The sequence below is a fragment of the Protopterus annectens genome, chromosome 6.part0 (assembly GCF_019279795.1).
Source record: "Protopterus annectens isolate FY-2018-M chromosome 6.part0, PAN1.0, whole genome shotgun sequence".
NCBI lineage: Eukaryota > Metazoa > Chordata > Ceratodontiformes > Protopteridae > Protopterus > Protopterus annectens.
The window spans coordinates 143,004,039-143,029,380 of record NC_056737.1 but is presented as its reverse complement, the minus strand read 5'-3'; the positions used below and the strand labels follow the sequence as shown (position 1 = coordinate 143,029,380).

The 25,342-nt window shown below is 40.2% G+C and overlaps 1 protein-coding gene across 2 annotated transcripts in view; it reads right to left on the bottom strand.

Moving 5' to 3' along the window:
* NUBPL (nucleotide binding protein like) overlaps window positions 1–25,342 on the bottom strand; it is an 864,344-nt gene that overhangs the window by 657,779 nt on the left and 181,223 nt on the right. For both annotated transcript variants that reach the window (XM_044073881.1, XM_044073880.1), the window contains exon 4: window positions 18,856–18,946. In XM_044073881.1, coding sequence (XP_043929816.1) covers window positions 18,856–18,946 — 91 coding nt within the window. The remainder of the gene's footprint in view (window positions 1–18,855; window positions 18,947–25,342) is intronic.

Genomic DNA, 25,342 nt, shown 5'->3' with positions numbered 1-25,342 from the left:
ACGACATTAGGAATAAAAGTAGGATTTGTCCTCAGAGACACACTCTCTGGGCAAAATATGATAAAAGGCTCTACAGCCATGAGGGCCTGTAGCTCTGAAACTCTTCTTGCTGAAGTAATTGCTAGTAGCAGAGCTGTCTTCCATGATAAGAACTTTAAATCAGCGGTAGCAGCTGGTTCAAATGGAGGCAGGATGAGCTTTTCCGACACATAATTGAGGTCCCATGCAGGTAATGGTGATCTTCTAGGAGGCCTTACATTTTTGGCCCCTCTAAGATACTGCTTTAGTAAAAGGATGAGAAAAGATTGGTGGCCCTGTATTGTAATGAGCCGAAATGGCAGAGGCATAGATTTGATTGATAAGAAAGATAAGCCTTTGTCAATCATCTCAGTTAAGTATTGTAATATCTGAGGAATATGCTGTTCTGCTGTATCAGTTCCTTGTGCTGGATTCCAAGCACAGAATCTCTTCCATTTGTCAGCATAAAATTTTCTAGTACTAAGCCTTCTGGCTTCCAAAATGACATCCATCACAGCTTTACTGAGAGGTGTCATTGATACGATTACAGGATTAGCCATGCTGCCAGGTTCAGAGTCTGTAGTTGATTGTGCAGGATCTGATTGTTTTGCTGGGACAGTAGTTGTGGTTTTTGAGGCAAGGTCCAAGCTGGGAATTGAGACAAGTTCTTTAGGATTGGGTACAAGTACTGGCGGGGCCAGTCCGGGGCAATCAATATCATCTTTGGCTTTTCTTGTTTGACTTTTAGGAGGACCTTGGGTAGAAGAGGCAAAGGAGGAAAGGCGTAAACTGAAGGATAGGGTGTCCACTTTCCATGCTCGTCTGTGATAAGTGCTTGTGCAGAATCTTTTCAGTTGATAATTTTGAGGAGAGGCAAATAGATCTATGTCTGGGCTCCCTCATTTCTCTGTTATCATGCTGAAGACTTGTGGATTTAGTTTTCACTCGTGAGGATCCATAAGGTTTCTGCTTAAATAGTCTGCCAGAGTGTTTTGTTTTCCTGGCAGGAATTGAGCTTGAAGATGTATTTGGTAGGTCAAAGCTGTGTCCCACAGTGCCATGGCTAATCTGCAAAGGGGGTATGAGTGTGTGCCCCCTTGCTTGTTTATATACCACATGACCGTGGTGTTGTCCGTCTATCAGTAGTTGTCCTGGATGAAGTAAGTCCTTGAAGGCTGTTAGGGCATTTTGAACAGCTAGCATCTTGAACAGCTAGCATCTCTTTCTGGTTTATATGTAGATGCATTCAGGGCATATGGGCACCAAATCAAATGCATCTTCCTGCCATGTGGGCCCACCAGGCATAATCTGATGCGTCTGTTGTTAAGGTTTGGCTGGCAGGGGGCAGAGTGAAGGGCCGTCCCATGTTTTGGTAACAGGCCTTTGCCCACCATAGAAACTCCTGTTGCAGGCAGGGAAGGAGAGGAATCATTGTTTCCAGACTGTGTGAATGTTGACTCCATAAACTTTTTAGGTACCATTGAAGTTTCCTCATATGCAGTCTTGCATATGGAATTAGTAGGATGCAGGATGCCATGAAGCCCAGAGCCTGCAGAATTTGTCTTGCAGAAGACTGGGTTTTTTTTGCCATCAGTTTAAGTAGTCAGTTGCCTTTGTTTGTCTGGGGTGAGGTAAGCAATCTGGGCAGTTGTATTCAAGCTTGCACACAGAAATGTTATCTTTTGAGAGGGTACCAGTTGTGATTTCTTTTCATTTATTGTGTACCCTAGGCATGTTAGAAGCCTTTTCACAAATGCCAGGTGTCGTAGAAGAGTGTCCTTGTTCTCTGCTTGAATGAGACAGTCGTCCAAGTAAGGATATATTTGAATACTTCTTTGTCTGCAAAATGCAATTACTGGTGCCAGGCACTTTGTAAAGACCCTGGGCGCAGTAGATAAGCCAAAGGGCAGTGCAGAGAATTGGTAATGTATTAAGCCAGCCTTGAATCTGAGGTATCTTCTACACGACTGTCTTATTGGGACATGCAGATATGCCTCTTTTAGGTCTAAAGTCACCAGCCAAGTATCCTTGCCCAACATGGGAAGAAGCTGCTGCAAGGGGAGCATTTTGAATTTTGGAATGTCCAGGTATGTGTTCAAAAATCGATAAATCCAGTATTGGCTGCCAGGCCTTGTCCTTTTTGGGTACCAAGAACAGTCTTGAGTAAAAACCTTGTCCTTTTTCCTGTTCTGGTACTGTCTGAATGGCCCCCATATCCATGAGGGACATAACCTGTTTCTGTGCCTCTGCCCATTAGTTTTTTGGCAGATCTGGCCAACCATTTGTCATTGGCATAGTGTAGAAATGGAATCTGTATCCCTGTGATATGATGTTTAGTACCCACTTGTCCTGGGTTAACTGCCAATTTTGAGCAAAAAGTGCTAATTTTCCCCTATGGGTGCTGCCAAAAGATAAGTGCTTGGTGTAGGCAGAGGGAAGTCTTTGGGATTGCTTTCTGTAGGTTTGCACTTTATCTCCTCCAGATTTGGAGGTGGATGCACCCCATTGCTTTGACCTGTAGGAGTCTTGAGCCTGGTACCTGGAACCCTTGGGGCATCTGGATTTGCCCCTTTGAGCTCTGTCTGACACAGGAAAGGACCAATTTTTTGTAGGCCAGTGTATACTGAATCTTCGTGGCTGCACTTGTAAGAAATCTGTAACAGTTTGCATAGACTTAGCTTTGTCTTCCATTTTCTTGAAGACCTCTTCTGCCTTAATACCAAACAGAGAATCATGCTGTAAAGGTGCATCTAGAAATTTAGCTTAAACATGATCAGGCAAATTTTGTTCCTTTAACCAGGCATGCCTCCTAATCACAGATCCAGTAACTGCGGCCCTGCAGGAGGCCTCTAAAGAATCAAAACCACATTGCAAAGTATGCTTTCCGACTTGTTCAGCTGCATGCAATAATTCCTGTAATTCTTTATTTTCTGCACATTCTGAAATCAACATATTTTCTGTTTCAGCAATCCCATTACATGTTGTTGGTACTTAAGCATATATAATTGACAATTTAAGGCCCTGATTGCCAAGATTGCAGATGTATAAACCTTTTTCCCCATCTGTCCAGTGCCCTGGAATCTCTGTCAGAGGGGGTAAGTTTTTTTGCTGTTGAGGCCTTAACTCCCTTAGGACCCTGTGAAATACTTTCAGGATCAGCAGCAGGGTTTCTAAATAAAAATGTGTGTGAGTCAGGGACCCTGTAATATCTGTCAGGCTTACTGGGAGCCGGAGGTAAGGAGTCAGGGGTCAAACGACTCCGAAAACACATCCACAATGTCTAAAACAGGGGGGATGGCTAAAGGCTTGTGCTGAGGGAGAAGGAAATCCCTGAACCTCTTTTTTGATTGTGAGAAGTCTCGACTCTCCCAGTGAAAATGCTCCCTCGAAGTATGCAAGGTTTCCCCAAATGAATAATCCTCTGGAGGGGATGCAGATGGAATGGACTCCTCAGCATCAGAATCTGCATAGGGAGGGATAGATAATTCCTGATCAAAAGAGGAATCAGAAGAAACAGAAACCTGATCTGAAGATTCATAATTGGTGTCTTGCCTAGGCCTCTTATCTGGAGGGGGATGGGTACTCCTGATCAAGGTAATAAGGTCTTCAGCCATTTTGATCATCTGTTTTTTAGGCATAGAGGCCTGTGCACGTGGCTCATGCGTCAGTTTTTTAGTTTTAGAAGTTGGTTTTGTCTTTGATTTTGCAGTTGTCGTCGGTATGATGTACAAATGTTGAGGTCTGCATACACCCTCAGAAGCCGGTGCCTGCTCAGTAGCTCCGGACCCATCCGAGGGAGATACATCCGTCGGTCCAATACCTTGAGTATCTTGCATTATGCTGGACTCCATATGGGTGTCGGTAGAAGCCTGCGACTCGAAGGTAGCGGGTATCAGGGACTGCAAAGGCGCCTCACTGAGTACCGGCGAACCGGCGACTGGCTTAGGAGAAGCTTTGTCATCGGTTTTGGATCTTGACTGCCTTTCTCTGTCCTTTTCTTTGCATTTTTTATGTACTCCGGTAGTCGGATTGCTATCCGACGACATTTCTGGGTAGTTAAATCTGTTTCCAAAATACTTTGATGCCTAGGCAAGGAATACAGTATAAATGGAAACCTTTTGAGGTATTTGCTTCCCACAAGTAATACAATTATTAACTTTTTCTGATATCGGTAAAAAGCAAGAAAAAAGTTTCCCCAACAGGGCACTTAGCTTTAGTGAAGACTTCGGTTCTGAAACTCAAACTCGAATATTTCAGTAGTCAGCCGACCGGCACCTGCGAAATGCTTCAGCTTCGGGCACCGCGCAGCAAGAAAGACTAAAGAAAATGATGTCGGCTGCATGTTTTATACCCCTGACGTCATGGAAGAGAAGACAGCAACCGACGCAGGACCCAAGACTTTGGAATTCAGGCCGACTGAGGGCAACCTGCCAGCAGATACCCAAATGTAATGACTGCAACAGTGAAACATGAAGAACATCTTATTATAATTGACAATGGCCATTTACATTTGAGTCGTGTGTGCAAAGGTAAGGAATAGCTGGGATGCAAAAGTGAATATGCTTACAGTATGGTTTTAAGTATTTATTTTTTATTTTGGATTCATTAACCAGAGTACAGCTCTGATTTCAATGGAAAAAATGATATGATCCTTACCAAACTGGGCCAGATTTGTTCTTCACCAATTGTGACTTCTTCCATAGTTAAATCAGACCACAAATCTGTCACACATTCACCAGAAGACTTGAGCCTAAAACATCTTTCAATACCCAGTATTCAGAGATTCTGCAAAGGGTCATCAACTAAAACCGAGTGATGGCCTTGCTAAATTTATAATCCCCTTCCATCTTTATGACCCCACTGCTTATGCCAAGTCTTTCACTGCCAAATTGTATGCACATGTAAAAAGATGCATCTGTTCTCCCCAGAAATACAGTGCTAAATTGAAAAGTAAACCCCTACGGTGGAAGACAAATATAAGCAGGCTGTATAACAAAAGAAAACTCATTGCACACAAACTCTCTCAAGATGCCAAAATATTCTTGATAAACTAAACGGAAACTCCAAATAGTGATCAAATCAAACAAAGCCAGCTACAAAAACAGCAACACAGGCTAAGGATAACCAGAAAGCCTTCTTTGTTTGAGATTTTAAAGAATTAATGCCCAGCACTGTGCAGAGTCAACAGTAAGTATCACTCTCTCAAACCTAGAGCACATAGTCAGTCTACTAGCAGACAAAATTTTGTTCAAACTTTAGCCCCTCTCCTCCCCAATATTCTCACATTACATACCACACACACCCTTATATCTCCCAAGAAAAAGTCCTCAAAGCACTAAGGCAAGAATACATCTGTATTGCCAGACTATAACAGGTCCACCTACTGACAAGTCTAAAACATGATTTATCTGATCCCTACAGAAGCTATTCAATATCGACCTCAAAACAAGCTTCACGTCAGATGAGTGAAGGACAGCAACAGTCATTCCATTGCAAAAAAGGTGGGGCTTCAACAGACCTAGACAATTATAGCCCCCATAAGCCTGATCAGTCTTATCTGTATGGCTATATAAAGGATCATTACAGAAATTAATAAATAAGACTATTATAAATATTAATAAAAACAACTAAAGGAAGACAAAAACTGAACTATAACAACTTTCAAAATAATACTAACACAACCCTAAACATTTTGGGCATCCATTAAAGAAGTCTTACATCCCAGCCAAAAATTAAACCCAAACCTCTCTCGAAACTGCAATACACAACTCTTTTTTACAGATAGTTAAAGATAGTTAAAGATGCTATACCAAGGATTCCTCAACATCTAATCCTAACCCTGTCCAACAGCCACATACCACCACATCCACTTTCACCTTCAAACCTGTGCCCAAATCCTACATAAAACTACTCAAACAAACTGTGATCTACTTCTTCAGCTGATGACCTTCCAAGCCAGTACCTATAAATAGCTAATAGCACTGCCTATTCTTGGTCAATCCTTATATAAAGATCAATCCAGGAAGCGTATATAACTCACAGCTCAGTCACACATAAGGAGAACATTCAGACATTAATAACTTTAGACCTATATCAAATCTTGTCTCCCCTCATGAAAACACATGAAAAATGTATTTGAAAACAAATGCTAGACCATCTCCTACAGGAAGAACTCCTATCCCCTATATAACATGGCTTCTGTCCTTCCCAAAGTACTAGCACTGCCCTTCTGGCTTATATTGATACGGTTAAATAAAGCTAGAAATAATGGCAAATTAGTATCTTATTTCTAGACTTGTCTGGAGCCTTTGACACAGTTTGTCACAGCAGACTTCTAATTCAAATGTCCTCTCTAGGTCTCTCTCAGCGTTATGTGGTTCAAAAGCAACCTGCTCAATAGGTTATTGGGCAGTAAAATGGCACTCCATGCTCTCTCTTTACCTCCTAATCACCACCAGTGTATCACATGGCTCTATCCTTGGTCCGCTCCTCCAACATTTTCACCATCACCCTCTATACTTCCACGCAACAGGCCACCCTAATACAATATACAAAGGAATCCACTCACTTGCACATCTGCCATCATGGTACACCTTCAAAAATTACTCAGGAAGCTTTAATAGCCACTGAAACATGGCTTTGCAACTCACAACTCATGCTCAACCCAAAAAAAGAGACCAAACTTCTACTCCCCACCTCACAAATCCATCTGTCGTGAAAAAAATAAACTTAAGTCCTCTCTCTTGTTAATGCAACCATTGAAGTCACCTATCACAGCAAACAATTATGGATGATTAGTGGATGAGAATCTTGTGTTCGATCTGCATACACAAAATAGCATAAGAAAAATGGATGTGTTACAGAGCCAAAAACTCTCTCACCAACCAAGAAACTACACTTGCCACTACTTATCTCCTCCCCACTCTTTATGGAGCTCCCATCCTTACTAACTCCCAGGCTTCATAAAAATTAAAACTTGAACGACTCTATAACAAAGTTGCTAAATTTGCAGCAAATTCCCCTTTCAGAAACCACCACTGTTATAGCAGTGATAAGCCTAAATTGGTTAGAACTACCACATCAACTTCTTACCACCTATAAAAATTATCCAGCATACATCTGTCTGTCCAGCACTCAAAAACATTCAACAAAATTATGTTCCCAGTTGTTACTTCGATCCAGTGACCAAAATCTCCTGTCTATAAACCCAGCAAATCTGCTGAGCATTGTCTGCATTCTTACAAGGTTGCTAATGCATGGAACTCCTTACCTGTATCCATCGGGTCTATACCCTCCCTCCCATCTTTCAAAGACTTCCTAGCTAAAATCTATTTATTTTTATTTTATTTTATTTATTTATTTTATTTTTGTTAACCGGGAGGGTCCGACTGGACACAGGTCCATTTTCAGCGGAGGCCCGGGGAGAAAAGCTCCATGTTACAATAATAGATTAATAAAATACAAAGCAATTAATGAAATTTAAAGTAGGACAGAGGAACATTACATGGCATGTGATAACTATAGTAGAATGCACAATTAGTATTGGCGAGGAGAAATTAACCCCCTCCCCTACAATTCTTTTTTTCACTTCACATTCACAAAAACATTAATATTTTTTTTTTTTTTTTATACCTTCACATTCACAAAAACATTAATAAATTTACAGTCACAATACATTTATGCTTTAGTATAACTGAGAAGTAAATAAATGCCCATAGTGGCATAACTAAAATATACGTATAGGTAGGATGAGAGTAAGAGGAGCTCTGTTAGGTATTATATTATTCTTAGATACAGATTAGAGCATTTATCAGGTAAGGAATATAGTACAGAACAGTACCAGTGTTGGTTTGTTTTCTGCTGTTAGATTGGCGATATGTTTGGATGAATATGCAAGGATATCAGTAGAGCTAAGTAAGGGAAATGTTACAGTGTAGCAGAATTCTTGCAACTGAGCATAGTTATTGCTACCCTGGTGAGTAGCAAGAGCACAGCCAATTCAGGAAGTGTTTGAAATGGGTGCTAGAAGTAGTGTTAGTTATATTGTTTGAGAGTGAGTTCCAGGTTTGTGCTGTTGTGCAAGCAGAGAGAGATTTACCTGCTTCAGGTCTGTTCTTGCTCAAAACCATGAAAAACTATATCCCTAAATGTGAACAAGTACCTTTTCTTGCTTTCTTGCTTTATATCTCCTTACACTCCCTTCTTCACTTACTCCGTACTACCTAATTATCTTCCCTGACTTTCTCTCTAATTATACCACAAGCCTAAGTCTCTCACACTTCATATTGCAATTCCTGTTTGTATTAGACTAACTTGTCTTTAAATTTCTCTACAAACTGTCTAAAATTTGTCTAAATATTAAACGATTGTCATATACCTTGCACTGATCTAAAGGTATTACATACAGGTCCAGAGATGTAATTGTTCCACTGTACTTGGCACTTACTAGGATGATCATGAAGGGCAATATCCCTTGTGGTATGTAGTTGTCCAGACACTCGTCACAACCAGAACGTTTTTTTTTCCGAGTGAAAAAAAAAAGGGGGGGGGGCTACATCATAAAAACTTTACAGACTGTTACTAGCAATAGCAGCTTTCCGGATATTAAGCATGATATTTTGAGCGATATAGAAGTTGTGGATTTAACTTGAATCGATTAAGGCTTTGGTTGATAATGAGGCAACAAAACTGTTATTCTTCCCCACTCACTGTTAACATACTCAGAGAGATGAGGGTACAGGGAATACCTCCCAGCAAAAAACTTCTATATTTTACTTTGGCTTAATGAATTATACAGTTCTGTTGGTTGAGATCACTATATTGCATCTTATTAGTTTATTTATCCTTGGTTGACAGGAATAGTCTCTTTATGAAAAGAGAAATGATTCAATACTCACCTTACATAGTACACATTGTTGCACCTACAGGCTCCTTAACTAAAACTAGAAGTGTTTGCTAATGAAAAACAGCAGCTAATAATTTTACAACTGCAAGATCCCTTGCAGAACTCACTCAGAAGACAATGGTCAGAAGAGAACTTTACACAAGTAATAAAAATGGTTTTACTTACAGTAACATCAGTCGCTTTTGGGTCCTACTAAACATTTATGACAAAGTAGGATTTATGCTTTGAGCTAACCCACCAGGCAGTATAATTACTGGCCAGCAACTGAATTAGCCTTTTTCAGCCACTTCTTGCAGAACGTCAATTTAAGTGTTTAAACTACATGCAACGGGGCTGAGGTTTTATATTTTGTACCACTTATTCAATAACTTCACATAGTCGCTGATCTTCATGATCAAGTACAGGGTACTAATGACTAAGTGACAGAAAAAAGCCTTAGGTCTGACTTGAATATTTTTCTTTGTAACAACAGAAAAAGATTAATTGGTAAAAGTATCCCTGTGGGCTTTGTTATGATCAGAAAATTAATAAGCAGAATCCCATTCAGCTTGTTGGCTCACTCTTTGATAGCTAAAACGTTACTACTTGCCTCTCAACATCTCATGATTACTAGGGTAAACATGCTCATCTTCCTGGTGTACACTGAGCAAATTTTCCACAAACATTAATGTCCCAGTTTTCAATCATTTTCACTTCTGCCACAGTTTTGTCAGCAACAGCTTTTTCTACTGGCATGCATGCATCTTCACTTACATAGGTCTTAGCAGGTTTCTCATAGGCAAATTTGGAGCATACACAAGGCGTGATGTTTTAATTAACAAATCAGGTTGTGAAACACCAGTCCAGTTGCTGTTCTTAAAATGTTTTATAATTTGGAGCTTTTCTCCCTGGGCCTCTGCTGACAATGGGCTTGAACCCAGTAGGACTTTCCCAGTAATCAAATGTCGATAGAATGAATGAATGAAAGAGAAATAGGCAACCTACAGACTTTCACCAAACATTGCTCAGATTTACCAAGGGCAGGTCCTGCCTACTTAACCTGGCTGACTTCTCTGAAAAAGTTACTGAAGTAATTGAGAAGGGCACAGCAGTGTACACCACATATGTAGACATCGCAAAGTTGTTCCAACACCATTCCACACTCTAGTATCCTAGATAAACTCTACCAGCTAAACATCAATCCCTGTGTAACTCACTGGACAGTAAATTGCCTCACAGATCAACACCAAAAATTAGGGTGGGTGAGTATACCTCTTTCCAAAAGACCTGTCACTAGGGATGTACCCCAGGACTCTGTCCTTGGTCACTCCACTTTGAAATTCACTTCTTAGAGATCAAAGCTAATGTTAAGGGTTTGTGACTGATCATGTCTGCATATGACTGCAAACCTGATACCATCATAAACTCCCAGGAAGATACCAAGATCCACTAAAATAACCTGTTGCAAGCAATCAGCTGGTGTCAAATCCATGAAACAGTGATAAATGTTAAGTATATAATCATGTCCTTTGGCAGGCATGACTCCCCTTGTAAGCATCTCATTGTCAACACACCCATACAAATTGATCCTATAGTTAGGGATCTAGGAGCCTATGTTGACAAAAAATGTGCTTTGACCACCATGTATCCATTGTTTTAAGGAAGTCGTTTTTCACTGTGCAGCTTATATCTAAAGGTATTACATACAGGTCCAGAGATGTAATTGTTCCACTGTACTTGGCACTTACTAGGATGATCATGAAGGGTAATATCCCTTGTGGTATGTAGTTGTCCAGACACTCGTCACAACCAGAACGTTTTTTTCCAAGTGAAAAAAAAGGGGGGGGGGGGGGGGCTAGATCATAAAAACTTTACAGACTGTTACTAGCAATAGCAGCTTTCCGGTTATTAAGCATGATATTTTGAGTGAGATAGAAGTTGTGGATTTAACTTGAATCGATTAATGCTTTGGTTGATAATGAGGCAACAAAACTGTTATTCTTCCCCACTCACTGTTAGCATACTCAGAGATGAGGGTATAGGGAATACCTCCCAGCAAAAAACTTCTATATTTTACTTTGGCTTAATGAATTATACATTTCTGTTGGTTGAGATCACTATATTGCATCTTATTAGTTTATTTATCCTTTGTTGACAGGAATAATCTCTTTATGAAAAGAGAAATGATTCAATACTCACCTTACATAGTACACATTGTTGCACCTACAGGCTCCTTAACTAAAACTAGAAGTGTTTGCTAATGAAAAACAGCAGCTAATAATTTTACAACTGCAAGATCCCTTGCAGAACTCACTCAGAAGACAATGGTCAGAAGAGAACTTTATACAAGTAATAAAAATGGTTTTACTTACAGTAACAGTCGCTTTTGGGTCCTACTAAACATTTATGACAAAGTAGGGTTTATGCTTTGAGCTAACCCACCAGGCAGTATAATTACTGGCCAGAAACTGAATTAGACTTTTTCAGCCACTTCTTGCAGAACGTCAATTTAAGTGTTTAAACTACATGCAACAGGACTGAGGTTTTATATTTTGTACCACTTACTCAATAACTTCATATAGTCGCTGATCTTCATGATCAAGTACAGGGTACTAATGACTAAGTGACAGAAAAAAGCCTTAGGTCTGACTTGAATATTTTTCTTTGTAACAATAGAAAAAGATTAATTGGTAAAAGCATCCCTGTGGGCTTTGTTATGATCAGAAAATTAATAAGCAGAATCCCATTCAGCTTGTTGGCTCACTCTTTGATAGCTAAAACGTTACTACTTGCCTCTCAACATCTCATGATTACTAGGGTAAACATGCTCATCTTCCTGGTGTACACTGAGCAAATTTTCCACAAACATTAATGTCCCAGTTTTCAATCATTTTCACTTCTGCCACAGTTTTGTCAGCAACAGCTTTTTCTACTGGCATGCATGCATCTTCACTTACATAGGTCTTAGCAGGTTTCTCATAGGCAAATTTGGAGCATACACAAGGCGTGATGTTTTAATTAACAAATCAGGTTGTGAAACACCAGTCCAGTTGCTTATCTCACTTATAAAATTAAAAAAAAAAAAACTGTTCCTTCCATGTTTTTTCATCCAGCAGAAGGTTTCTCTGCTCAAAATGTCTTTGAGCTACTATATTTTGAAACAATTTTTCTTGAGAAGCCTCATGCTAAGCCTGCCTGCTCTTCATTTCACCCTTTAAATTTAGCAGTTTTATCATTTCATCAGCATACTTAAAGCTTCTAATTTTTCCAACCTTTTGTTATCAGAGTTTATACATTCCCCTCAGTGTTACATTTGTTTTAAAAACCTCCGAGTGTACTTGATTTATGTTTTTTCTGTACATAACTGGAAGCCAACTCCTGTAACAAATATAAAACCAGCTGCTTTCTGATGAACATCTGCAGGATTCTTCCCAGCCAGAGATTTCTACTCTCCTTTTCTGGCTGGTTATCTCTAATGTTCCCCAAATTTCCTTTTTGCTGATACCTGGCCTGTAAATGAATCTTACCCAAACATACATTTTCACCATTTTTTTTTTTTTTAGTTTCTGTTTCTTCCCTACCAAGGACTGAAAATATAGGGAAAGAAAAAGGGACAAATGAATGCCAAGGTAAATACCAGCTCTGGTAGAGTCTTTAGTGGAGTCAAGAGCAAAAAGTTGCAGTAAAAATGATAAAACATCACATAACTATTAGAATGAGGAGGAGGTTAGAAAAAAATTGGGAAAAGAGACTGAAAAGGCAATTTTCAAAGAACGATGGATGCACATCTGTATGACTCCCAAGTATCCAACAATGTCCAGAAGGTTTGGGATTTTAGCTTCGAAGTGTTCGTATAGGAATTTTATACCACAGGCAATCAGATTTATTTTCCTCAGGCAGATGGCAAACACTGGGAGGTATGAAGGAAGACAGAGAGAGGGAAGTAAGTGGGACTATGACTTTAGAGAACTCAAGGAGCTGGGAGATTTTAAAAAATTCAATACAGAGTGCTTTGTCAGAAAAGTGGGGGGAGGGCAAACAGTTGTAACCAAAGAAATAATTATTTTGAATCTGGAACATAGGATCTGAATTGCATAGACATAGAATGGCCTTACTATGTTTAATGTTATTGTCTGCCATAAAGCAATTACATAAGACTGGAAATCTAAATAAAAGCAACTCTATAATCAAAAGATTTAGAGAACTGAGGTAGAATCTTTTGAAAAAGGAAGAAGCAGATTCAATACAAGTAATTATTCTGCTTGTGTTGTTCCAACAAATTGTAAATGTTCAGGAAGAGAACTGAGGATTAAGAGAATGCAGGTAATGAGAAATGTATACAATGCTGGAGTGAAGCATAACTATTGGAAAGAAAACATGTATACTGCATAAAAATAATGAAAAATGTTACTATGATATTAGTATACAAGAAACCAATGTATATTTAAAATATGATTTAATAAAGATGTTTAAAAAAAATAAGACAGGGACTCATATCTGCTGTTGGTGGTAGTGAAGTAGTCAATAGCAAGAGGAACACAAAAAAAATAAAATAAAACAAAAAAAAAAACACTACACCTATATCCAAAGTGATTAGCGAAGTAATGGACAAACTGACAAGCTAGAGTAATGATGAACATGTTAAGTCAAACTAGAAGGTAAAAAAAAAAAAGAGGTAAATGTGCCATGTTATCCTTTGATCCTCACATTTGTTCTGTTCCTCTTATGTGGTGTGACAAACAGTTACAGATGGCAATGTTAGTTTGTGTACTTAAATTTGTGATCCACAGCTGAGAATCTTGTGCATATACATTGCTAAATTGTCAGATGTGTATGTGGGTTTAAGAAATTATCCGGATTTGAGTCAGCTAGACTATCTGAATTGTTTAGCAGTTCAGAATTTGTGGTAATAAGTCAGACTGAAAAAAACAGCATTCATGTCTGAGTTCATGAATGACTGTCCAAATGCTCCAAAGAATTTTTAAAAAGATAGCAAAGCAGCATGATGTTTTGGGAAGAAGGAACAGGGACATCAGGCTAGTCCATGGATGACCTCATAACCATTATAGTATCACTAAAAACCATCATAAATGGTGGGTGATTATTCACTGTCCTTGTCATTCTCAGAGACGAAGGCCTATGGGTCTTTTGACTTCTCATGGAAGAATACAATGGAGAGTCCCAAACTTCAATAATCTGCAGCATAAACTATCTTGTGATCACACAGAAGGGTAAACACACAACTTCCACACATCCTGTGTAAAGTAACATGGAACATTTGCAAAACCAAAAGCAAACCAAGGGCATCACAGAGTGAAGACAGTTGTGTGCAGGCCGGGTGCAGATATTAAGGTGCATTTCCTACAGATATCATCCACACCAAAGATACAATCTCTCACCAGACAAACATCTGTTAAATACTTAGGTCTTGAAGATGCAGACCATGTCACAAGGCATCCCAAAGCTCTCACCACCCAGGAATGGCCAGCCTTGTGGAGCCTGGAAAGATACCCTTATAAGGTTAGGGCCTAGTCTTTACTTTTCCTGACCCTGGACTGGGTGACCGTTCAGGCTTGGAGTCCTTCAGATCAACTATAGAAGTATGCTGCTAGCACCCTGAACATACAGCCCAAGGTGAAAGCTAGCGGCACACCGCACTGGGTTGTTACTTCATCTACTGAGGTACAGAAAAGATGAAAGCTCAAGTCTTGCTAGTCAAAGACAAGCTCAGTGGCTGAATGGTGCAGGTCATTTTAGGAAAACACTTGCCTACAGAGGTCTAGGTCTTCAACTACCCTTTCAAAGCGTCATTACTTCTGGCAATATACTGACTAATGTCTGAGGCTGCAAAGAATACCTCTCCAGTTTACTGCACAATCCTGTGTGCAGTAGTCACTGGTCACAGGGCAAGCTAAAAGCTTCTCCCTGCAATATTGCCGAGTGGCAAGTTTTACTCTCTAGCAATAATGGTACTGTCTTACCTTTCGCTGCTTCACTAAACAGTACAGATCATGTCAATGCAAGTCTTGACCAGTAATCTGATGGCCATGTGGATACAGTGTAGATCTGTAAGGTTTGCTAATGCAGTACTTTCACTGACAATAGCTAGGCTTATGATTCAAACTGTGCAAGTAGCAAGAATGAACCTGTGGGTCTGGTGAAAACACTATTTATGTAGTCTATGTGTGAGTGTTGTGCATCAATACAGGGCCAAAAACACCCAAAGTAGGCATTTCAGAAAATTTGTTGACTTCTGATTGGTGGAAAGGGTGAAACCAACCAAGAAGGGGCCCTCAATATTAAATGTGTGATACATTTTTTTTTTAAGAACTCTCGGCAGCAAGTAATGGCTGAGAAGAATATCAACTAGCACTAGAATAAAACTTTCAAGGAGGAAGGAGCCTGGCAAATCCAAAAGGGGTCAAATGGAAGGCTGCACCAGAAACACCAAAGAGGGGAAAAAATGCAAATGCTTCACAGAAGTCTAAAGAGATAAACTAGCTGTAATGCAAAAGTACACAATGGGCACTCAACAACCATTATCAGAAGAGTGCCTGCTTCCAAAGTAACTGAATGCACTGCCCATAAAAGACATAGCTTACCACCTGGTATGGTCAACAGTCCATTAGGGTAAAGTTTGCTTAGCACAGCCAGGCCCTCCTTACTTAGGGTAAAGGGGTCAAACAGACCAATCTTCCAAGGTGATTTAACTGCACCCAGTAAAAAAATGGGGTGAAGTGTCACAACTGTATGAAGGACCCTTCTTCCCAGATTCTGTCTGCAAAAGACAAACAGGGATAAGAATGTAGAAGTAATTAGGAAAACTTTGAAACTGTTTTTGATAGTAAAACTGTAAGAGTCCTATCAAATATCCAATCCCCATTAAAGATCAAATAAGGTCTCTTATAAATCAGGGTATGCAGCTCCAAGATCAGGAGTCTGTCAGCACCATGGCACACCCAATCCTTTCAAAAGATGAAGTACAATTTACTCAAACTGATAGCATGCCACACCAAAATGCTTCAAAAGTGAAGGCCATGGCCACAAAATCAAAAACAATGCACACCTTTCAAAAGAAAGCCTTCATATCATCTCAATCAGCTACCTCAAGATGGGACTTCTCGTCAGTCATGAAACTGAAGCTCCAGTGACAGCATGAAGTCTTCCATAGGTACCTAAAGATACAATATTTTGAGGAATTGCTTGAAAACCTATGCTGTGCAATAGTTCTGCAGTCTACAAGCAGTGATATGCCAAAATGGTGAAAAAAAGGGACTTCAACTGTGGAATAACCAAGCTCTCAATTCAAATGGATGGCTTAGAACAGAACCATCTCATAGGTTCACAGCTAGATACTAGGTTCAGTCTGCAGATTATAAGCCTTACCAACAACCATAAACCAGAATCAAACCCTGTATTTATGAGGTTAAAATCTTAAACCATCGTTCTGCAAATGTCCAACTTGAGAAACTGTTCCACTTCACATTGTAAGCCTGCCTAGCTGGCATCGTAATTCACCATAGTACCCTCAGCTGCGAAGTCTGGTAGAATCAGAGCAACTACCATAGTAACCAGACCAGTAGATGGGCTTCATAAGAGCTCCCTGGGTATGTACAAAAAGAAATTTCTTTATTATCAGGGATATGAAAGCTTGAAATCACACCTTTCATAGCCACGAAGGCCAACAAAGATGAGTTATGGTCATTTGTCTTTGAATATAACCAGAAGGCAATCTGTTAGAAAGGAGCAATGGCAAGGCATGCAGTGACTTTCACACCTGTGATTCTCAGCTCAGTGGCAGGGGAAAGTCTTATCCTTCTGAAGAAAAGGGGAAGAAATACACTGTACTTTATGGCAATGAGATCAATCATGTATGTGCTTCATTCTAAGATCTTCAGTAGGCTGACCTCACTCGTCCTTCATCCCAGAGATTACTTCAAATGCAGGTAAGGGAATCACCTTCCTGCTAGGTCAGTGAATATAAAGGTGATGTCCCAGATGGCTGCACAGTCTGCAGAAGTGATGTGGGATTGACAGAGGGCAAAGAAGCACATTCTATCCTACCTATCAACACACATTACAGCATGGTTACCTAAAATGAGCATGAGTGACTCAGATCTTATCTCCTTTTTCCAAAGCATGAACAGCAAACAAAACCACAAAAAGTTGAGCAAATATGTGGTTTATCCCCCTTCCTCTACCTCACAAATGCCTCCTCCCAGCACTCAGGAGTGTTCCCCAACTCAACAATAAGGAATTTAATATCAGAGCCTGCAAAGGGAGTACAAAGGAAAGACAGGCATTATATGGGATTGGTAGTATGACTGAAGAAATAATAAATGATTTTGTAGTCATTTTTTTGGTGGATTTTTACTCTATTACTGGTCAGGCTTTGGACACAGTTTTCCTGTTTTGTTTTCATGAGTTTGGGTCCAGGACAACTTTTTCTGCCTTGTTCCTGCAATTGGTAGTATGACTGCTAAAGAACAGAGTGACTGGGGTCAGGTACTAGAAACTGGTACAAGGAGAATGATGTGGGGCAACTGGTACATTCTGGTGTTCACCGAATCCCCCTGGTTGTTGGGGGTTGTGCCCCCCCCCATACGACCGTTAATTATATATACCAACTCAGGCACACTACAGTAGGGAAAGGGCAGATTTCCTTATCCCTACAATACCGCTAAGTCCATCCTACCTTCAGTTTCATGTATTTTGACCAACTATGACTGTTCGATGGTTTACTTTATGGTGATGTGACTGCACGCTAAAATGGACTTTTGCTGATTAGTGTTCAATGAGAAGCTGTTCAAGGCCCGTTTCCTTTGATTGGTAAACATAGACCCTGTTTCTACATCCAGGTACTGTTTTGTTTCTATCTGCTGTAGTAACTAACAAATTATTAATTGCAGCTTTTAACAGTTTTTCTTGTACAAATATTTTCATTTTCTCAATTTATTTTTTACTCTTGCGGCAACTCCTGTGTGTGCAAATTTTGGGTTTGTTGTATAATAAAATTCAACCTCTTCCTTATCCTCAAGGGCCACCTTTATTGTCTCTGTTTCTTGTGTGGCCTATCAGTTTCTAGGTTTTAGTGAAATATCACTTCTCTGCACAGGTGACTACCCTCAAACTTAGCATGGCCTAGCACTAACAAAGAAATGGTTCCATTTTCTGAGTATTTTTCACTGCCTTTTTTCCAGTCATGGCACCAGTGCATATACAAGGAGAGGGTACTTATATTTATGCTGGTACCTGCACACACAAATCTTTTTTTTTATTTTCTGAACTACTTTTCTCCAGTATATTGAAAATATAGCTTATCTTAGTTATGTTTTATAAAGGGGGGCCCAGCACATGAAGATACTCACCAAGACTTCGGAATGAATTAAGACCCAGCAATACCACTCTCATTCTGTCGCTGATTCCATCCCTTCATTTTGACAACTAGTACAAGCAATGCTGGTGTAGGTTTTGGCTGATAAGCCAATGACCACACAAGCACTTACTGACATTAGTGTCGCTGGGTCTTTTAGAATACAAAGCAGGACTTCACTGATTAAAGCAAGGATCAAGATCAAATTTATGCAAGTGACAAAAAGAACCATCAAGTTCTAGGGACGTGTCCTCTCAAAACTTTTATCAGAATGGCTACACAGACATCTCTGAATGCAGTATTTACAAACTGGAACAAGTGCCACTTGCAAGCAATGACCTATCAAGGAGACTTCTCAGGTTGTAGGCAAGTGTCACAGTATCAATCTGTGAAAATGTTATTAGAATGTTATATAAATACAAAAAAAGTGTATGATGTACCTATACAACTCTGTTGTGAAATCTAATATGCGTTGAAATCAGGTGTGTTAAACATCTTTAGAAAAAACATGTTCAAAATTATAAGTATTTTATCAGCATTAAACTATTAAGCCACACGTGGATAAAAAGCATCAGCTTACTGTCTGTTAGTTCTGGATTTCCTTTCAAATTCATCATTCTGGGAATGGAAGGTCCATAAATATCAGCATCAAGCAATCCAACTGTTTTTGTCTAAAGAGAGTAATAATTAAAGAAGCATTTTAATTGAAATAGCAAGAATAATTAATGATGCAGCTAAACTAGATCCAGAACTCTATCATGCTAAGAAGCAATAATGTTAATTTGTGCTAATGTAGCAAAATATCATTAAACGTGCAATAATTCACAAGTAGGCACATGCTACACAAGGACAACACTGCATTTCAGGTACAATGGGGTAAGGTAGTCTAAGACAGCAATAAACAGCACAGGATTCTGCAGATGATTTTTAAAACTGGCTTTGCAAAACTTTAAAAAGCTTAACAATGCAGTTTTAGAAATGAAATCAGTACCACAAATGCCAAAGGCAACTTGAAAATGTTGAGAATGACCAGAAATATGGCAAGTAACATTCATTAAAAAGAAATGGAAAGTAATTAGCCTTGGAAGAAAATTAGAATGGTGTATAATACACAGTAAAAAGGGAAACAGCAGCGCAAGATATGGGAAGTAGCCAAAACTGATAAGCAGGCAATATGAAAGGTAGTAAAACATAGTAAGGGAATTATGCAATGAATGAAAAGACTGAGTGAAATAGAAAATTGAAAGTATTTATCCTTCTTTAAAGTAAGCGAATACGATCTCACCCTACTGAAAAGTAGCTCGAGAGACCTAGTTTCTGGAAGAATGAAGACAACAAAGCAAATAGGTAAGAGCAGCCTTTTAAAGAAATGCTAAGCACAGTTATCTATGCAACTGAGAGAAAAGGGACTGAAATAGGAAGATGACAGAAATGGTTTCAAAGACAAGGTACAACAATCTAACTACGCAAAGCAGTCTACAAACACTGAAAACTATTTTCACATAGTCCAGTGCTATCCTCACACTATAAAGCTTTGAGCATGGTCAAGCTGTAAACAATATGAGGAAGACCTGCTACAGTCACAGCTATGTTATTCTCACTGCCAGTGTGTGCATCTCTCAGTCACCTTCACTAAATCCTCAATCAAACAGCAAATTGCTCTAACAGCACGATTTGTGGAGGTTTATCATTCAGAATGTGTAATTAGTGGTAGTGTTACTTGGCTTGGAATGGAGAGTGAGCTGGGAACACACTTTTTTGTTGCCTTCTTGGAACTGTACATGCAGATTGACAATATTGTTTTAGTGAAATGCTGCAACAACACTAAAAAGTTTTTTGGCTCTGTGGTTTTTGCCCTGCTTCTGCAGTTGTGTGACCAAAAAGTTACTTAGCGTACTGAAGAAAGGGGATGTGACAAATGGAGTCATGACATGACAATGTACAGAAAAATGCTTAATTTGCTTTTTATGTTTTTTGATAGAAATGGAGTGGTGTTTATTAACTATTGGTAATATGTAGGTTTTAATGCTGTTGCATTCCATGGGCTGCATTGTGAGACCACAATTACTATGGGCAAATGTTACTAAAGGTATGGGCAAGCTTGCGTTATCCAAAATGTATTCTTACAGATGCTAAAAAAAAAAAATGTATGCACATATACACAAACACATGCACATTAATATTTATCAAGCTGCTGCCACAAAAATATAAGTAATGAAAGTGGGCATTATGCCAATCCCAAGCCTTTTCTTGAGGCTAGAACAGTACTGCAGTCCTTCCGATCCCCCTTTCAAAAAGTCAAGTTGCTAAGATGACCAAAATCCTACAGTGTTAAAATGGCTTTAGGTGCAGTGAATATTCCGTTAATAGCTCCTTAGAATGACTTGGTATAAAAATTTCAAGATAAATTCAAACTATGGCTGCTATAACTTGTTGCTATGTAGGCAAGTTGTGGGTGAACAATGCAAGAAATTAAAGACATTCAAGAAAATATGTACTTTGTAATAATGAGTATGCAATGTTATCCATCCATCCACCAACCTTTTTTTCTTTTTTTTTTCCACATGGATTCAGTGTGTCACTTCAAAAGGGACGATCACCTGCAGTCAATCTTTAGACAGACCTGCTGCTAGCCCTGCCATAGTTGGTTTTTCATACCACACATACCCACACTAACACCTACGGGCAATTTAAAGTCTCCAACCCACCTACTGTATGACCATCTGTAGGAGAAAAGTACAGTTGTGTACACTTACCATAAATGTAGATGTTTGAGTGTATTCACTGTTGCAGTCATAACATTTGGGTTATCTGTTTGCAGTAGCCCTCAGTCGGCCTCATTAACAAAGTCTTGGGTGCTGCGTCGATTGCTGTCCCTTCTTCCATGACGTCAGGTCATCAGGGGTATAAAACATGCAGCCGACGCCATTACATCAGTTTTTCTTTCCCCAGATGTCACGTGCCCCCCCTAATGGGAAGCAATTAAATCTATAAATACAAGGATATACCTCCAACAAAAAAGCAAATACACCAAAAAGCTTTTGAGCATAGTAAGGGAGAGTAGAGGTATAGACAAAAAAGAAAGGGGGCTGGAGGGAGGGTAACCAGGACTGCAACAGTGAATACACTCGAACATCTACATTTATGGTAAGTGTACACAACTGTACTATGTTCTCCGTGTTTCACTGTTGCAGTCATTACATTTGGGTAGATTCCCAAAGCTAAGGTTGGGAGGAGGAATTTAAATAGAATTAGGACCAGCTATAAGGCCCAGCAAGACTGCAGTGGCAAAGCCAGCTCTGGATTTAGAGAAATTTGGCAAATGATAATGCTTGGTAAAAGTATGTACAGATCTCCAGGTAGCAGCTTCTAGGATGTCCCTGGTAGGGACGCCCCTGAGAAAGGCTGTAGAGGTAGATGCAGCCCTGGTTGAATGGGGTCTGATGCCCTGTGGGATAGGTTTACCATGGTGCTTATAGTAGAAATGAATGCAGTGGCCTATTCATTTTGAAATAGCTTTCTCCTCTGTCCCTGCAGCAAATGCCATCAGCAGTTGTTAAGATTTCCTTTGAGGTTTAATCCTGTCCAAGTAGAATCTAAGTTGTCTGTGCACATCTAAGGAGTACAGTATCCATTCCCCTTTGTTCTGAGGGTTAGGAAAGAAGGTAGGTAAATGAATGGACTGATTAAGAGCCACAATGGATACCACCTTGGGCATGAAGGAGGGATTGGTTCTGAGGGACACCATGTCCACATGAAAGATGATGAAAGGCTCCACTGCCATAAGGGCCTGTAATTCAGATACCCTTCTTGCTGAAGTGATTGCTAAAAGGAAAGCTGTTTTCCAAGAAAGGAATTTTAAATCTGCAGTAGCAGCTGACTCGAAAGGAGAAAGAGTGAGTTCCTCCAAGACAAAGTTAAGGTCCCAGGCTGGAGTTGGAGCTCTCTTGGGTGGCCTTTGGCCCCTCTGAGAAACTGCTTGAGCAGTGGGTGAGAGAAGAGGGGAGGCTCTGTGCTATAATGAGCTGAAGTGGCTGAGGCATGAATTTTGATGGAGGAAAAGGACAAGCCCTTATGAAGCATCTCAGTCAAGTATTGTAAAATCTGAGGTAAATTGGGCACTGCTGCGCTCATACCATGAGATTAGTTCCAGGCACAAAATTTTTTCCATTTTGCAGCATAAGATTTTCTAGTACTAGACCTCCTTGCCTCTAAAATGATATCCATCACTGATTTACCGAGGGGTGGTAAAGGACAGATTAGGTAATTAGCCAGGCTGCTAGGTTCACGGTTTGCAGCTGAAGGTGCAGAATCTGGTTCTCCTGCTGAGACAACAGGGAAGGAGTCTGAGGCAGGTGCCATGGGGCCAAGTGTGACACACTGTGCAGGAGGGGGTACCAGTGTTGGCATGGCCAGTCTGGTGCAATTAACATCGTCCTTGGCTTGTCCTGTTTGATCTTTAATAGTACCTTGGAGAGCAGAGGCAGAGAAGGAAAGGCATAAACTGATATGTTTTTCCAGCTGAAGGATAAAGCATCCACTTTCCAAGCCAACTTGTGGGGAATCCTTGTGCAAAGTTTATCCAATTGATGGTTCTGGGGAAAGGCAAACAGGTCTATATCTGGAGTCCCCCATTTTCTTGTCAACATGTTGAAAATCCATGGTTCCAGTTTCCACTTGTGTGGGTCCATGAGGTTTCTGCTTAGTCTGTCTGCCAGTGTATTTAGTTTTCCTGGCAAGAATTGAGCTTGTAGATTCACTTGGTAGCGCAAGGATGTGTTCCACAATGCCATGGCTAGCCTGCAGAGGAGATAAGAATGTGTACCCCCCTGTTTATTTATGTACCTCATGACAGTGGTGTTGTCCGTCTTTACCATTAGTTGTCCTGGAAGAATGTGGTCCTTGAAGGCTGTCAGCGCATTCTGTACAGCTAACATTTCCTTTTGATTTATGTGCAGGTGCATTTGATTAGGGTTCCATCTGCCCTGAATACACTTCCCTGCTACCAGGAGAGCCCCTCATGCATAGTCCAATGCGTCTGTTTTTAAGGTTTGGACGGCAAGGGGTAGTGTGAATGGTAGTCCCGTTTTTGTGGCAGGCCTCTGCCCACCAGAGGAACTCTAGGTGTAGGCAAGGTATGAAAGGAATCATTGCTTCTAGATCCTGAGAATGACTTTTGAGATACCACTGTAGTTTCCTCATATACAGCCTTGCATATGGAATTAGAAGAATGCAGGAGGCCATGAACCCCAAGGCTTGCAGTATTTACCTTGCAGATAACTGGGTTTTTGTGGCCACTTGTTTGAAGTTGGTTGTCAAATTAATCAGTTTCTCTGGCGTGAGGAAAGCCATCTGGGAGCTGTATTCAAGCTTGCTCCCAGGAACATAATTTGCTGACAGGGTACCAGGTGTGATTTCTTCTCATTTATGGTGTACCCCAGACAAGTCAGCACCCTTTGAACAAAGGCCAGATAATTCAAAAGTATATCCTGGCTTTCTGCCTGAATTACACAATCGTCCAGGTATGAGTATATTTGAATATTTCTTTGCCTGCAAAATGCAATGACTGGAACTAGGCACTTTGTGAATACCCTGGGCACAGTAGATAAGCCAAAGGGCAGTGCAGAGAACTGACAGAGCATGTAGCCTGCTTTGAAGCGTAGGTACCTTCTGCAAGATTCCCTGATTGGGATGTGCAGGTATGCTTCTTTTAAGTCTAGTGTTGCCAACCATGCATCTTTGCCTAGCATAGGAAGCAGCTGGTGAAGAGACAGCATCTTGAATTTTGGAATCACCAAATAGGTGTTTAATGTAGAAAGGTCCAGGATAGGATGCCATGTATTGTCTTTTCTGGGTACCAGGAAAAGTCTCGAATAGAAACCATGTGCCTTTTCCTCTTCTGGTACCTAATGAATAGCCCCCATGCTTAAGAGACAGAGTACTTGATTTTGGGCCTCTGCCCACTGATTTGGGGGTAGATCTGGCCACCTGCTTGGTGTTGGTAACATGTGGAAGTGAAATCTGTATCCTTGGGACACTATATTTAAAACCAATTTGCCCTGGGTAATGAGTTCCCAGTTTTTGGCCTGCAGACCAATCTTTCCGCCTAAAGGAGCATTCAGTTTTGAAGTGCTTGGAAGTTTTAAAAGCAAGTCATTGAAACAGTTTTCCAAGGGGGGGGGGGGGAGTCTTACTACTCCCAGATTTGCATGTGGAAACCCCCCACTGCTTAGTCTTGTGTGTCCCCTGGGACTGAAACCTGGGATTTCTGCTGTGTCTAGGTTTGGATTGAGAAGACCTGGAAGGAGCTGGAAAGGACAAATTCTTAGAGGGCCAATGCCTACTAAATCCAGGAGGCTAAACTTGTAAGAAATATTTAACAGTTTGCATACATTTAACTTCATCTTCCATCTTTTTTAAGAACTTCCTCAGCTTTGTTGCCAAACAGGCGGTCCTGATTTAAGGGAGCATCCAATAGTTTAGCTTTAGCATGATCAGGCAAAGATTGCTCCTTAAGCCAAGCATGCCTTCTGGGAACAGACCCAGTAAATGCAGCCCTGCAAGAGGCCTCTAATGAATCAAATCCACATTGCAAAGTATGTTTTCCAACCTGTTCAGCAGAATGCATTAAATCCTGTAATTCTTTATTTTCAGCACAGTCAGGAATCAACATAATTTTCTGTTTAAGCAATCCAATAACATGTTGTTGATACTTTAACATATGAAACTGGAAGTTTAAAGCCCTAATGGTCAAACTTGTAGAAATGTAAACCTTCTTACCCCATCTATCCAGCGCCCTGGAGTCTCTATCAGAAGGGGAAGGATTTTTAGCAGTAGAAGCCTTAATGCCCTTGGGTCCCTGTGAGATAGTCCCTGGATCCGCAATAGGATTTTTAAAAAGCAACTTCTGTAAATCAGGAACCCTGTAATATCGGTCAGGTTTTCTGGGAGTAGGAGGCAAAGAATCAGGGGCCAAACTCGATTCCGAAAAGGCATCAACAACGTCTAGTATAGGAGGCACAGCTAAAGGCCTATGCTGAGGCAGGAGTAAGAAATCCCTAAGCCTC